General features: G+C 37.2%; 1 protein-coding gene across 11 annotated transcripts in view; it reads right to left on the bottom strand.

Moving 5' to 3' along the window:
* Nucleotides 1-15,994, bottom strand: part of RAPGEF2 (Rap guanine nucleotide exchange factor 2) — a 184,525-nt gene that overhangs the window by 65,474 nt on the left and 103,057 nt on the right. For 2 of the 11 annotated variants that reach the window (XM_054633252.2, XM_077177256.1), the window contains exon 1: nt 4,122-4,485. The exons of 8 other annotated variants lie outside the window; for them this stretch is intronic. In XM_054633252.2, the coding sequence (XP_054489227.1) occupies nt 4,122-4,181 (60 nt within the window). In that variant the 5' untranslated portion in view covers nt 4,182-4,485. Of the gene's footprint in view, nt 1-4,121; nt 4,486-5,017; nt 5,087-15,994 lie in introns of those variants that run through there. One more of the 11 variants, XM_077177255.1, reaches the window with a different exon arrangement.

Raw genomic sequence — 15,994 nt, 5'->3', positions numbered from 1 at the left:
AACCTGGCCTTTTGAGCAATGAAGCTGGCCCAAAACATCAAACAGCTGCTCATTACAAAGCTATCCACCTCGAGATAAATCTTGCAGAAGATACACGGTCATGCAATTAAAGACTCCATCTTAATGCACTTATAAAGAGGTGAAAGACTATTTCTAATCACATGAAAAATCCACAACCCCTTTATTGGCCTCCAGAGAGGAAATTTTTTTTAAAAATATGCAAATTAAAAGGAAAGGAATAATCAGAAGAGGCCAAACCAGAAATCTGGTTTCAATAAGTGCTAAAAATAAAGGTGCCGAACAACCAAAGATGATAATCTGTATCAAGTCCCAGAGAAATGTAATTCATCAAGATGAACAAAATCATAACCATCAGCAGCTGCAGCAGCTAACAGGTCACTACTACCTAGACAGACCGTTTTCATACATCTATTTTTTGTTCCAGATGCAGACATAGAAATGAGCTTAGCAACTGTAGCCATCTGATCACAACACCACACCTTCTTTCCACAACTTGGTAGTGCAGTGTGATGCTCACTCAAAGGACAAATAACTACATCATGCTACATTTATTATAGGAGTCAAGGAAAAATACTGATGATCTCTTCCAGTAACAGAAAAGGATTTCTAGAATAGTTCTAGATTTCTTAGGAAAGCATGCCAACAGGCACCTTTACTACACATGAAACTAAAATAACCATATTTGAACAATCCCCATTCAAGACTTTTCCTCAAAATATCACTCATTTCCTTCTCTTTCCTCGTAGGGAAGGGACCCCTGGTACATGACCACAAATCTTTTTGAATTAAAATATGGTAAGAACAACACAAACATTTGAAAAATAAATAAAAATACTGCTTCCAATATTTTTAGTAATTCAAGACAGGTTGAGCACATCAAAGATGGCAGCACCCATGACCACTAAAGAAGTGTCACTGTGCCAGCAGCAAAAGTTGTCCTTTAGCAGACTTTATTTCAATTACATCTGAAGTAAAACTACACGTTCTTACACGTTGTCCATAAGCCACTCCAGTGCATTGTGCAATTCATGAGTTGTTAATCAGTACACAGTCATATAAGAACTATGCATCTCAAGTCCCATTTTCACAAGTCATTATACCTGTCAATTTTTTTCATTTTGGTTTTTTTTTTAGTTGACCTTGAGTAAAGTTCCTACAAACAACAGATACAAAGGAAAAACAGAAATGAGGTCAAAAGCTAAATCCTTACAAGGACCATCATGTGATTTTTTTCTACATAATAAACCAGGTGTAAGATGCAATGTGTGAAGCTTTTCAAGAGATTGTTTGAACATCCACAACACAGTATTTTTTGCAACATCATTCATCTTCCTAAAATGTAAGATTAAGAAAATTGTAATGAAAGCCCTACAAAGCTGGTTGAGAGGACTCCTATAACCAGCAAGGACACAGCCAAACATAATGAACTTACTGAAGATGCCCCATCCCTGGAAGTGTTCAAGGCCAGGCTGGATGCAGCTTTGAGCAACTTGGTCTAGTAGAAGGTGTCACTGTCCATGCCAGAGGGGTTGGAAGAAGATGGTCTTTAAGGACTCTTCCAACCCAAACTATTCTCAGATTCCTTTAATTACACAAAACCTGGTAAAGTACATCAAATACAAGAACTAAGCAGAAGTATTTTTGCAACAGCCCTACTTTCATTTCTCTGCCATCTTTCACCCACAGCATAATTTTACTCCCTGTTAAGCAGATGACAGTAGTTGTGTATCAAGAAACATCACTTTCAGATATGTGCTTGTAGCACTGATTCAAACTCCTCCAATTTATGAAATATGAGGCATGTAAGATCAATACACTTGATTGATGCTGCTGACTTTATTTTTTATATTAAAAAATCTAGGAAACACAAGAGCATTTTTACCCTTCCTCTCTCCATTTTCACCATGATTAAGACAATGGCCAGTTTGCATACCACTTTCACATAACAATAGATTTAAACCATATCCCTCATTCCCTAACTAAACTAGTGTGAAATTAAGATTTAACAGCATTAAGTAAAATTAATTCACAGAAATTTGTGAAACCTAGCACAGGAGATTTTTGCATTCAGTTCCAGATTGGAACTGAATTTTGCATTCAGTTCCAGCAAATCAAGCTGTGAGACTCTGGGTGGGGATGTCACAGAAGTAATTAAGCCTCTCTCCTTGAAATAAGTTCAAGTCAGATATCAATAAAATATTTAGAATTCTGGGAACATGCTAACATAAAAATAACTCATTACCAGAAATGATTAATTCAAGAAGTTTTCCCTCTTAGGGAAAGTAAGATAAAGTCTTTATGCCTTGGAACTCCAAACTTCCCTTCCCTCTCTATGAAAAACTTATATCTTTTAGTCTTACCTTCCAAGGAAAATAATGTCTACCTGCTGAACAGGCATGAAAAGTTTCATTGTTAATGCAGTGGTTTTTGCTGAGCTAGTCTGTGTCCTAACAGTTTAAAGTTCTATATAGTCTTTAAACTAAGTCTTTTTTTCATGCAAAATCTGCAACTGCATGTCTGATAGTATGATTTCTTTCTCTTGCATATATGGGGACATTTATAAAGCAATACCTTGACCTTTTTCCTTTTACTATTCCTACATTTTAGTCCAATATTCATTTTGGAGAGTGAAATTCATCTCTGTGATTTAAATACCTCAAAGTTATACAACTAGAATATGACAGAGTTTGTAATGTAGAGTTTCTGAAAAGCTAATTTACTTTTTTCCTTTATCTAGAACTTAATCAACTTAACTTAACTTATCCTTAATCTAGAACTTTTCATTGACATTCTTTGGAGAGGAGAAAGAGCAGGAAAACATATGCAATACATATGCAGCTTTTTTATTTTATTCCTATTTGCAAATTCAAAGTATCCTATTCTATTTCAGCTTCTTCAGTGCTTGAGTTTCAGGAGGAAAAAAAATGGGTTATGTTTGGGTTTTTTTTAGATTAAGTTCTAAATATTTCATGAACACCCAACGGTTTGGTTACATGAACTCACTTATACTTAGAACGTAATTAACAAGGGAAAGAAACAAAACAATCTACAATAAGAAACTGTGATATGTTGCTACATATGTAGGAAAAATTCACTGGACACATTCTAAAACATTTCTAGATTACTTTCTGTATTTCTACACAATCAACACTGAATTCTTGCCAAAAAAATGTTCTGCCTTCAGAAAGTTCCTGCTATCACCTCTTCCCACTATTTATGATTCTTTAACTGTATCTGCTGAACATACTGTTCACATTCCCATGTACATTCTAAGACACAGTAGTCACAGAACACACATTCATAAATATCTTCCCAACAAACAAATTTTAAGATTGAAAACTATATTGAATCCTATAAAATCTAGCATGAAGGTTTAAACATTTTAACTGAACAATAAGGTTCTATACATTTTTATAAAACTTACAGAACCTTTTTGTCATGCAAAACCTAAATTTCTAATTCCTGACACCTGAGGCCTTGTTAAATAATGTTTGCTCTTCTGCTTATGAATGCATTTTTCCCAAACAATAAACACAGGCAGCCTATGGGATTAAAGCATGACAAAGGTGTAGCTGACTCATGGGATCAATTAGAAAGCATCAGTACTTATGCCTTTTGTTCATTCCATGTTTTACTAACAGTTTCTGCATTTCAGCATAAGTGTATCACAGATGTTCAACGCCATGCTACAAGGCAAAACTACACTAGTACCACACACTAGACAGAATAAACCTATTCTTATCATCACCTACAATTATATCACTTGTTATACAGCTTACATATTGCTTTAAAGTTTTAACAAATGCATAATGATTTTAACTGAATGCTCAAAGCCTCCTGCCCAACCAAAGCATGTCAGCATTTTTCAGCTAATTTTTAACATTCAAAAAGATCCTAGAGAGTTGCCTTTTTTTAAGCTAAAAACAATTTCAAATACAGCCACCGACATTAATGCCACCTCAGGTGCAGCTTTCCCTCCAAACCCGCTATGAAATCCACAAGCAGGAAAGGCAGTGAGCAGGACGACAAGCAGCTTCAATCGCCATGCAGTTTGCCCGTGACAGGTTATTGATAGAACAAACAGAATTTGCAATACTTACTGAGTGTTTCTCCTGCTGGCCCATAGCTCCATGGTTAGCTGGGATTGCAAGTGGTTTCATAATGAAGAAACATAAGCTGAACTGAATTTACACATCATGTACCAATTTCTTATGGATGGCAAGTCACCCTCTACAGCATTAAATTAAAAAGAGGCGGAGGGGGTGAAACCAGGCTGGAGCTAAAAGTGTCACTAGTGGTAAGCTCAAAACCCCCCTCGCACTTGTAGTGCAGAGCAGCAATCCGAACGACGCCGTTCGTCTCCATTTTTGCCACACTCAAAGTCGAAGCGTGTCAGGACGCACAGAGCCTGATGAAACCCTACATATCCAGCATCCATTCAAGGGAACAAAACCATACCCTGAGCCTGAGGAATGGGAAAGGGAAGGGGAGGGGGGGGGGAAAAGGACGAAAAAAAAGCTAAAATGGCTGACTGCACAGAGACTCCCTCAAAAAGGCTTAATAGAGTATTATATTGGTCAGGGTGCAGGAACCAGCCTCCAGCACTCAGCCAAGCATTGTTAATACTCCTGTTTCATTTGCAATCGCACACTCGCAAATGCAGCCTCCCCCCTCCCGCCACCACTACCCTGCACTCCCCCAAAATCAGGGCAGCAGCGCACACGAAGAGGGACCTCCTCCCCTGGCTGCTAATGATGCTGACAGAGTAGTGACCAGTGATCTCTGTTCCACTCAGCTAACCAAGTTTGCACAATTAATCTCAGCAGCATGACATTGATGGGCATTTAATTTTATGATGCCTGTTCCTCACAATCGAGACAAGCACTTCTACCGCCCAAAGAGTCAGCAACAAAAATACAACAGTTACACACACAAAAACCCAGAGAATCATGAGTCTGAATGCAATACGCCAATATAATTACGTTATTGTGCTTACTTTGGAAGACCATGGCTGCAGGCAGTTGGCATAGCAACGCACAAGGAAAGCCATTTCCTGGGTAGAAAGAATGCTTCCTTTTCTAAATAAAAAATTCCTCTTAGGATACAAACGGCATTGCTGCTTCCTGCAGAAAGCAAAGACACTGAAGTCTGTCTCTTAACCTGCACACAGGCACACACTCAATGCAGTTCGAGTGATGTAAGTGGATTTCTCTCTCTCTCTCCTCTCCCTCCCTCTCCCTTTATCCACCGAAATATTCCAGTCAAATGGAAGACACATTCCTAGAGGCTCGCCCCCTCTGATACTTAACTGTTTCACTCATTAAGGTAGAGATGGACAATGCAGATAAAACAGCAAGCTCCTGCCTGTGTCTGGTATCAGCCTCGGAAGATCAAGGCATCCCCAGAGGGGAGGGATCCGTTCGCTGCTGGCTCCTAAGGATATCACTGAAGTCAGGGTGGGAATGAGGAGCCACGTTTACCTCGCCAAATCCTGAACTGAACACGACTTTTCAAGAAGATAATGCTAAAGCAGAGAGATCACCTCCCTTCCCCCCCCCCCCCCATCCCTCCACCCAAAAGAGAGCTGCTGCAGAGCTGTAAACATTTTTATCACGTATTTACAAACAGTGCACTTGATGAGCTCGCTCCGATTTTCAGCAGCTTCGCCCTTTCACAGGCCAGAGACATCCACCCACAGGGTGTGGGAGGTACATGTCCAGGCACCTTTAACATACCATTTCAAGCCTTTCTGAATGGAGCTGCTGCTTCTCCTTGCACACTGAATACACAAATTCTACTAAAAACACACAGGTATGAGATCGACATCAACATGGCATTTAGAATTCTCCCCTCAGCATGTAATTGCATCTTAAACTCAGAAATGTCTCCGGTCACTCCCATTTACACTACACCCCTCCTCACACTGTGTTGGTAAAATCATGCTGCAGATTGCAGAGGAGCTGAAATGCAACAGGGATGTGCTCAAGCAATAAATTGTCAGCCCCATACAATGCACCTCTGAAGTGCCACAGGTTTGTACCACTTGACCCAGGATTGACCAAGCTAGGCACATGACCCACTTCCATTAGGCTTCAACTTTATACAGTTCTCTGTAACATATTTACAACACATTCTTTAAAATCAGAGACCATCTGGCTTTACAATAACTTCAAAGTATTTTTTTGCCCCAATAAGGACAATAGAAAAAAAAGATGGAACAGTTGTTACAGAGGCAAAATACACAGGAAAAAAATTGGATACTACAGAATGCTATGTCATACAATCTGCAGCTGCCTTCCCCCAAATTAACATGTACACTGATAATGAGCTTAGTTTGTTACACACTGATTTCATTCACTTCTGGCAATGGTTGCTAGCAAATGAGGCTATAAAAATTAGTGAAAATGAATTCTAGTAATGGTGGAGAAGATCCTGAAATAATCCAGTCTATTTTTTGCAAAATTCTTCAATGGACAGTTTCATATACAACATTTTTTAAATTGAATGTATTTACATTTATGTGACTTTAATGACACTTATGCCCTTGGTCTTTAATATATTCTAAAAGATAAGTTATTCTTTAAATTATTCAATTACAACAATTAGTTTAGAATTTTGAAAGTCTTTGTCATGTGCCAGTGCAACTAACAGATGATTTTAGAACATTAAATTATGCTTAAGCCTTGTAAAACAGTTTAATGCTGAGCACAATCAGTTTTCTGATGAAGTGCTGATTAGAAGTAGCAGAAGATATGAATTCTAGGAAGCTAAGGCAAACCCTCTCTAGTACAAAATTTAAAAATACTACTTGTTGACAAAGCAACTGAAATCCTCTTCAGTCTGATTGGGTGGCCTTGTGGTTAACTTCATGAGCAGAATATGAGTATTTTATGCTCATGTTAAGAACAAAATGAAGCTCTGCCAAAACAGAAACATCTCCCCAGAGCAGGAAGGCAGCACATCACTTTCTGAACTCCATCACACACACAACTGTCAACATGCACCCTCTCTGCAGCACTTGATATTTCCAGCTAAAATCCAGCATAGGCTTCTGTGCCATAAGCCTTCCCAAGTAACATGGAAACATGGTTAAACCCATCAAAATAGTAGTGAAACACAAAACTTTCATGTAACATTGCCATGAAAAACTTCCTTATTACTTATGCTGGTCACCACTATTTACCTCTACTCATCTGTTAGTAAATAAAGCCAGTAGTTTGTCCATGAAGACAAAAATTATTAACCTAACGAAGTTTAATTGACATTTGCATGCATCAGACTGACAAAAACTTTGTGGTTTCCAAAACAGAAAAATAAGCCTCAAAATGTGAAAAGTGACATTTATGAAATTAGGTGAAGACAACATAACTCACAGGCAATTTGTGAGTCAAAACAGCTTTAAGAATAAATGGTTGATTCCATTCCCCTACTCCTTCCTCCTCAACTGTCACCATTTCCAGGTATAGTGTGATTGTACATACTGTCAATTTTCAGTTCAGAAAATACTCTCATATAATTTATTAAAAAAAAAATTAAAGTAGAAGTCCAGCGAATTATTATAGTTTACAGTGAAAAATGATTGGAATTTAAATCAGTGTAAAACACAAGAACAATATACTGTGGAAAGTTTCTATCATAAACAAGTATAAATACATCACAGAAAACCAACCTGCAACGTTTTGTTTTTCAAAACCCATGTAAGAACTCCTTGCTTAGACTTAAAAGTTTGGGGGGGGGGGGGGGGGGGGGAAGGCCAGACAGTTTTGCAAATGTTTTTAGGTTACTAAAGTGAAATGTTAATACACCTGAGATGTAATAATTGTACATGATGAGCTATCCCTGGCTGCTTTCAAAATACTGTATTTATTTTTAAAAAATCTAGTGTCTCTTTATGAGTCACAGAAAAGAACATTAAAAAGCCATTTCAAAAGCAACTACAAATGTATGGACATCCTAGGACTACCCCATAGGATTAGGGATTCACAAGCAAAACTGAATTCTAGGTAGAAATTGGTAAAGATCTCAGCAGCATGTATCATCTGACTGTAATGTCTCTCAACCATTTTACATTCTAGAACATCATCTCACATGGATATAATTCTCCTAAGCAGTGCCAACAATGCCTGGAGTATTAAACCTTTTTAGGTTAACGACAAATGCTGCAACAACAGATTACCTCAATTCCTAGCGTTTACCTGAACTTACAACTATTTACAGAAGTACTTAAATTTTTATACAGATTAAATACACAGAGACCATTCTTTTCCTGAAGTGCCTCAAAATCCGAAAGTATCAGCACATTTTCCCCTTCCCTTTAAACACAATGTACAGTATCATTTCCTTCATGCTCAAATACCTAGTCAAAAACCAACAGAACACTCTAAGGTCACCGAATTTACTGCCACTGCATGACTCCAGTAGCTAGAAAAAACATTCACAGTGAAGGGACAATTACACAGATATTACACAGCTGTGTAGGTGGAATAACAGACAGCTAAATTGAAGAGTGCAAAAATGGAGTACATAACTTTAGGGAAAATAAGGCAGACCTATCTTCTTTTTTGCCCATCCTCCTCACTTGGAAAGAAGTTTAAAACTTAAATTTAAGCTAAGGGCTATTGGACACAAAACTGCTAAAGCTCCCAGGAGCATGCTTCGGAATTTTATAGTGCTGGTGTTCTCTGCCTCCCACTAACCTTACCAGAGAGATTACTACATGACAATCTGTTGCTCCCATCAGATTTAAAAACACCAACTGAAACCACTAAAACCCAGAACAATAATTCACTCAAAATGCTACGATACGCTTATATGTCCCATACAATACATAAATCTTATTCTAAAGTATTCAGACAAATTTACTGCCAACAATTTAAGTCTCTGGCCGTATGACCTGACTTCGTGCAAGGGAGCTCCTATTTATCACCATAAAGCAGACATGGGATGGTCTAGGCATACCTACCCCATTAGTATTTTCTCAAGAACTTTGAGAAATAAATAAATAAAACTGTTAATAAAACTGTTGAATAAAATAAACTTTAAATAAAACTTTCGAATAAAAAGAAAATTACCAATATGTTCTCCAAGGTACTAAAATATCACTTTGGTCAAAACATGCAGATAAAGTAACAGTATTTAGCATGTTATTTTTTTTTTTAATTCCTAAGTCTGTGGCATTGCCATCACTGTAACGATGTCCACTGCACAATTGGTGACACCAAAGCAAGACTTATAATGCACTGGCATGTGCTGTTTTGATAACATTTACTAATGTTACAGACCATTTGAACAAATGTCCTTCTGTTGAACTGCTGCTGCAGATGAATCTATAATCCAGATCTTTTAAATAATGAAAAGCCCAGAGCAGTCAGGCTGGTGCCTCAGCTGGGTGGATGTGCCAATCTTCCCTCTGACAGCAGACTCATTTGTCACCTTCTGTGCACAGCACAGCAAAGTTTTTATTTCCATACTGTCGATCTTAAAATGGGAGCAACTTATAGTATTCATCTAAACTACTTGCCATTGAATCCTCTTATGTTTGATAACTATATTAGAACAGATATGAAGAAAACGTACGGATGGTCACTTATCCAAAATGTGACAAGATGTCCTATTTCCAGAATATCTCTCAAAATCATATATTACATACATATATATATTATATACATATTTGTCAAGTCACTTTATGTGATGTTTAACTGATTTACCTGTGATTTTTACACAAAACAAAGCGCTCATTCTTACACAAGCATAAAGTTGAATGCATGGCTTTAAAACTATACATTATCATTATTTAAAGTTAAAAATAAGGCATAAAATTTGCAATATTAATGACTTCAGTTGGCAGAATGATCACAGATTAGTTTCATTTCTTTAACTGTTTCAGTACTTCAGAAGTGGAAAAAATGCATTATGTCAGGATAGATGGAAGTTTTCCCAACATTTACAAAATTTTCTCACGTTGGTGTAATGACTAGATTTAACAATGGCATATTAATTACATCAGAGAAGGTGAGAATGTGCTTTCTGTTCCTAAACTGGGGAGAAAAGCATGAAAACGAAACAGCAGATACACTTTTAAGGTGAAGAATCATGATGCCAAGCATACAGGAGTAGCAAGTTTTCTTTACCAGATCTAAACAGCACTTGGACATCCACACCTGCTGGGGACAAGGTTCACTACTGAGATACAAATCAGCCTACTATCTTGGAGGAATAACAAACCAACAAAATATCCACAAAAACTCCCACATATCATCATGTCCATACCAATTTCACAGCAGGAATCCAAGAACATAAGTCCTTCACTTAATGGGAGGCAACTCTAAAATTTCACATTCTTTGCTGTAGAACAATGCAGGAAAACTTTAAAGAAGGTGGATGACTGCATAATTTGTCTATGTGTATCCTACTGCTTCACTGTTAAAATGTAAAAATAAAACTCAGATAATTTTCTGAGGCCAATCAACTGTCCACATTCTATATTGTTACAGTCATTAGTAGTTCCATTGAAACCTGTTACCTGAAATACAGACATATTTGCATTGCGAGGATGATTGTGGTGGCACAGAACTGAATGTATCTGAGACCAACCAAGGCAGGGGAACAATTATTTAATGTCTCGATACAAAGTATTAATGGATTAAAAACAAACAAACCCCACAATTTGCAGTCTCCTGTAAATGCTAGCTGGTATTCTGTTGTTTTTTGTTGTTCATTTATTCATTAGGTGACTTCAGCAGTGGTGAAGGGGCAGTAATTTTTTTCTAAGCTAATACAATATGCTTTTCTGAGGGCAACAAGGCTGGTGAGGGGCTTGGAACAACTGTAGGAGCTGGGCTTGTTTAGCCTGGAGAAAAGGAGACTCAGGCTGACCTTATCACTCCCTCCAACTCCCAGAGAGGTGGTTGTAGTCAGGTGGGGGTTGGTCTCTTTCTCCAGGCAGAAACTGACAGAACAAGAGGACACAGTCTCAATCTAGGCCAAAGAAAATATAGGTTGGATATTAGGAAAAAGGTTTTTACAGAAAGGGTGAAAAAGTACTGGAATGGTCTGCCTGGGGAGGTGGTGGAGTTGCCATACCTGGATGTGTTTAAAAAAAAAATGGATGTGGCACTCGGTGCCGTGGTTTATTGACTTGTTAATGCATGGGCTGGACTTGATGATCTTGAAGGTCTCTTCCCACCTAGTGATTCTGTGACTCTGTGTGTGTGTGTGATTCTAGCAGTTTCTTACTTAGGTGTTTTAAGGGAGAATCTGAAATTTTGTTCTAGGTGCAGATGTGGACAGGAGCAGCAGAAAACCACCAGACTGCCTGTTCATCTTTTTTAATGTGGGCTTGGACATCTCCCACAGTAGCTTGCTACTTATCTCTGTTTGAGGAAGTTTAACTTTGAAAGAGCTGGTTGCTGTTAGAGAGAATTTTCACTCACTTCAGCTGTCTGTTGGAAGGAAATAACTGGTTTTTGTCTCCAGCCATAGTCTCATGCCAGGAGACTCTCTGAAGAGCCTACTCCAGGGGTTCCCAATTAAAATCAACACTGAGGAGTTTACCAGTGTAAGGTCATTTTCTTTTGGGAGAACTCTCTCCTTGTGCCCTTGCATATCCTCTCTTGTGTAATGCACCATGCACTAACATATCTTGAGAGCTTTGTGCCCTGCCTCTAGCAACTGAACAGAAATAATTTATACAGATCTCTCATCAGTAACAAACCCATGCAATTTCATATGTCCTTTACTTTAAAAATAATTATCAAGCAAAATTAGCCAAATTAGCCAAATTGGTTTTATATAGGAAAGAAGTCAAACCACAACATCATATCCTTCAAATATAGAAAACTTAATATAAAAGTCTAAGAAATGCCCTTTCCCTTTCCTTTTCCCTAATTAAAATAAATCAGGAAGCTAACTACCATCACTTGATGGATGTCCCATTTGCAAATATAACACTACATTTTTTCCCTTGCAATTACAAGATCAGCTACCTAGATACAGAAGTGTTAAATAAAAATAGGTAGAACTGCACCTGCCAGACTGAGTTTCCCTTGTAATTTGGTTCTACACTGCTTTGTATTCCAAGACTGGTGTCAGAATTCTTGCTTTTCAAGTGGTCTTTTGTGCACCACAGATCATTCTAAAACTTTAAAACCAGTTAGCTGCAGGCCTTTTATTCACCAATTAGTGTTCAAGAGTAATACATAATTTAGAAGTAAAAGGAAGGAAAAGTAAAATATTTTGTATTGTAGGACATGCATACACACATGCATATAAAATAATGAAAAAGTGTGAGAACAGAATATGTGTAGGTTTTCTGCCAGGCACATCAACAATACATATAACACCTGCCAGCTGTTCTAGCTGCATGTTAAAACTTTACTGTCTGAAAATTCAAATATAATTTACACTAACCACTCAAACCTAAAGCCCAGCTCCCAATACCCATTACACATACAACAGAATACTAACACTTTAACTAGACCTTACATTTTAAAATAGGGTTTCTAAAAGGAAAAAAAAAAATTAAAATTTTTTCCATCAGAAAAGTGCAAATACAAGGAATTTAAAAAGTGCATAAAAAGTATGTTTACACCGTAGGGTGGTAAAGGATAGGAAAAGAATTCACACGCAAGCCTTGTGGTAAATTCAAGGTAACTACCCTGCTTTATTTAGGACTTGTTAGCTCTCCTGAAATGAACTGCTACTGAATGAAGGATGCAAGCATGGATAATGGCATTTACACTCAGCAGGATCTAGCCTGGGCACTGTAATACACACATCTACCCAATAAAAGTTTATCCATCACACATTAGACATGCTCCAGCACCTCAATGTCCTTTTTGTAGTGAGAGACCCAAAACTGAACAGAGGATTTCAGGAGCAGCCTCACCAGTTCTGAGTACAAGGTGACAATCATTGCTGATCCAGGTAAAAATGCCATTTGCCTTCTTGGATCTGGGATCATTACATTTTCCCCATGTTCAATTCTATAGTTGCTCTAGGATATTTTAGCTACTAAATTTGTTAATTTTTTTAGAGCTTTGAAATTCACTCAGCAAAATGATAATTTGAAACTAGTCAGGTCAAATACAAGGCTTTATTAAAAGTACTCAGAAACACCTAATAATACTAATAATTTTATCTTTAAGTCACTATGGCAAGCTCAGGTCACATAACAATGGCTCGGATGCTTGAGGGAAAAAATGAACTGACAGCTTCTTTCAATCCTTTAGTGGGCAAATAACTGCACTACTACTATCACTCATGATACTGGTCTGTACAGAAATGCCAGCATTGAAAGGATCTGTATTGGCATTCTACAAATATAATATGACAGATCCCATTTCCCTATATGTACTTTATATATAAACAGTGTTTCTAACTGAACAACCCCATTCTAATGAGGATATCCCTTTACACATGTATATATTTGCTTTTTTAATTTTCCTCAGCTCTAATCACAGAATCTGCTGAGTTGGAAGGGACTCACAAGGATCATTGAGTCCAATTGGTAGAAATACAATATTTGTATTTCTTACAATTGTGCAATGATCAATTTAGAAAAGAGTTATGAAAAATCCATTTTTCTGCTGCATGGACAACTTTACGACATACCTCACATTTAGTTTTACACCCTACATCTCAGAAAAACCATCTTTTGTACAGTATAAAAGAGCACATCACAAGTCAGTATCAGCAATAAAATCGTGCTACTCTAGAAAATCTAGCCTGTTATTAACCAAAGTTTTACATATGTGTGGTCATTGTCAACTCTACAAGCTGTAGACAGGACCCAGTGCAGTAATATATCAAAAAAAAAAACCCTCAGAAATATTACTGACACTTCAGTTGCAGAAAACACTGCATGGCTTCAATGTTTCTCTCAGTTTCCACTTCTAATCACAATTACAAATCCAGTTATGACATCAATCTGAGCCCTTCCAAAGGGAATGGAAGAATAGTAAATCCCAATGGATATGAGAGTTCTGCAGTAAGGATGATGTAATTTATAAAAATAGACAACCTCTGACAGAAGCTGCAAGTTGAGTAAATAACACTGCATGTCATTAATTTTGCATTAGCTTGCCAGTAGTAATTACTAAAAGGATGATGAACTAACAATTTTGCTTTGCTTTGGGTGCTACACAAAATAAAATGATAGCATTGCTCATATATTAACAATAATACAAAACTTAATACATAACTTGAAACAGTAACAATCCCTTACATCAGGGGTGAAGAAAGGAAGCTGTAAGGCTAAAAAGGTGGTGTATTGCCAGAACACAGGAATGGGAGTTACTTATTGCCATTATAACATTACCAGTGGATGCTCCCATGAAGAAACATCCAACTTCCATAAAAAACATGGTTACCATGAGCTGGCCAAATCATCTCAAGCATTTCACATTTCAGGTAAAATTATCCCACCATTTTTGTAGTGTCTCACTTCAAAATGCACCTAACATGTATAACACAGTCACATTCTTCAGGAATTAGTGTTACTGCATGTGTTCAAATATACAGACTATGTCTATCTATTTAGTATTTTGCATTTACTTCCCATTATGATGTGCACACCAAGCTCAATTGCAATAATGAGCAGATCATCACCATCATGGAATAATAAAAGCAGTTGCTCTTGAAATTACACACTGGATTTTATAGATGAAGAAAAGCAACTAAACAAATATCCTTCCTGGTAAAAGGATACTTGCACTTGGCAGTATTCAGAACTAGCCCTTTTATTAATGGAACAATCAATACAGTGTATTTTACTTTCAACATGAACGCTGGAAATGTTAAATGAATTATTTTATACTGTTTCGTTATTAATAGAGACAAGTTTGTATGGGCAAACAAGCATGCATTATCTATGTTAACACGTTTCAAACTGCATACCACGCTACTTCTCATCAGCAATACTCTGCAAATTTAGGTGTGCACCCAATTATGCTTTTCTGCTGACATTACTTAAATTAATTTGTGTCATAACCAGGAACAGAGTGAGTTCAGTTCAAGTTTTATTTAAAAATAAAGGCAATCTTCTTGCCTTCATTTTGCCTAAGCCACAGAGGAGAACCTCCTCAGTTTCCTTCCTCTTCACATTTTTCCTCTGTCTGGAGAAATTCAGTTACCAGCAAGTTCCAAAATCTAATCCATTTAAATAGGTTCAGGTACCATAACTCATACGAGCCTCTAAAGCCAAAACCTTTGAACATCCTGCACTCCAAACATTTCTGACAACCAAGTCTATTTGTCCCCACTTGTTTCTGTGGGCACTGTTTTCCTTTGTAAATATACTTGCAACACTTCTAAGGTCAAAGATGCTTAAAAAATTCTTTTTCCCTCCAACCTCTCCACATCCTTTGCACCTTTTCACAAAGTCAAGCTTTCATTGTGTCTATCACACTTTCTTGCCCACTGTCCCATCAAATAATTTTCTTAGACATGGTTCTTTCTCCCTAAAAGCAAGCTCTTCTTATTGTTAATTTGAATACTCATGACCAAATCTGCTGTTTGAATTTTGTTTTAGTAAGTGATCTTGTATTAGAATGGAAGTTCTATATATTTCTAAAAATCATCAGAAGCATTAAAAGCTGCAGCTATTTACAGGCTTGAAAGATTGACAGTGTTCCTTTAAACAGATTTCTTGTAGACTGGGTATCTAGCAACCACTTCTACTGACTCAAACTAATTTAAAACAAGTGAAATTCCACAAGACAACTAAGAATGCTATGACACTGGAATCAACTGACTACGTAAAATACAATGCACTAACATGAATACAGTTGATCAAGCTACTGCAAAGTCCACACTGTTGAAAAGCAAGCACATGTGAGGTACTTCATGATCATATGTGTGGTCCATGGAAAGACATGCAGCAACATGTATTTTACAACATAAGCAAACATGCAGAGAAGCAATGGTATTCTGCTGGTTTTTAAGATTAAACCTCATCCCAACTTATACTGAACTT

The sequence above is a fragment of the Agelaius phoeniceus genome, chromosome 4, assembly GCF_051311805.1.
Source record: "Agelaius phoeniceus isolate bAgePho1 chromosome 4, bAgePho1.hap1, whole genome shotgun sequence".
Classification (NCBI taxonomy): domain Eukaryota; kingdom Metazoa; phylum Chordata; class Aves; order Passeriformes; family Icteridae; genus Agelaius; species Agelaius phoeniceus.
This window is presented reverse-complemented; position numbering and strand designations above follow the sequence as displayed.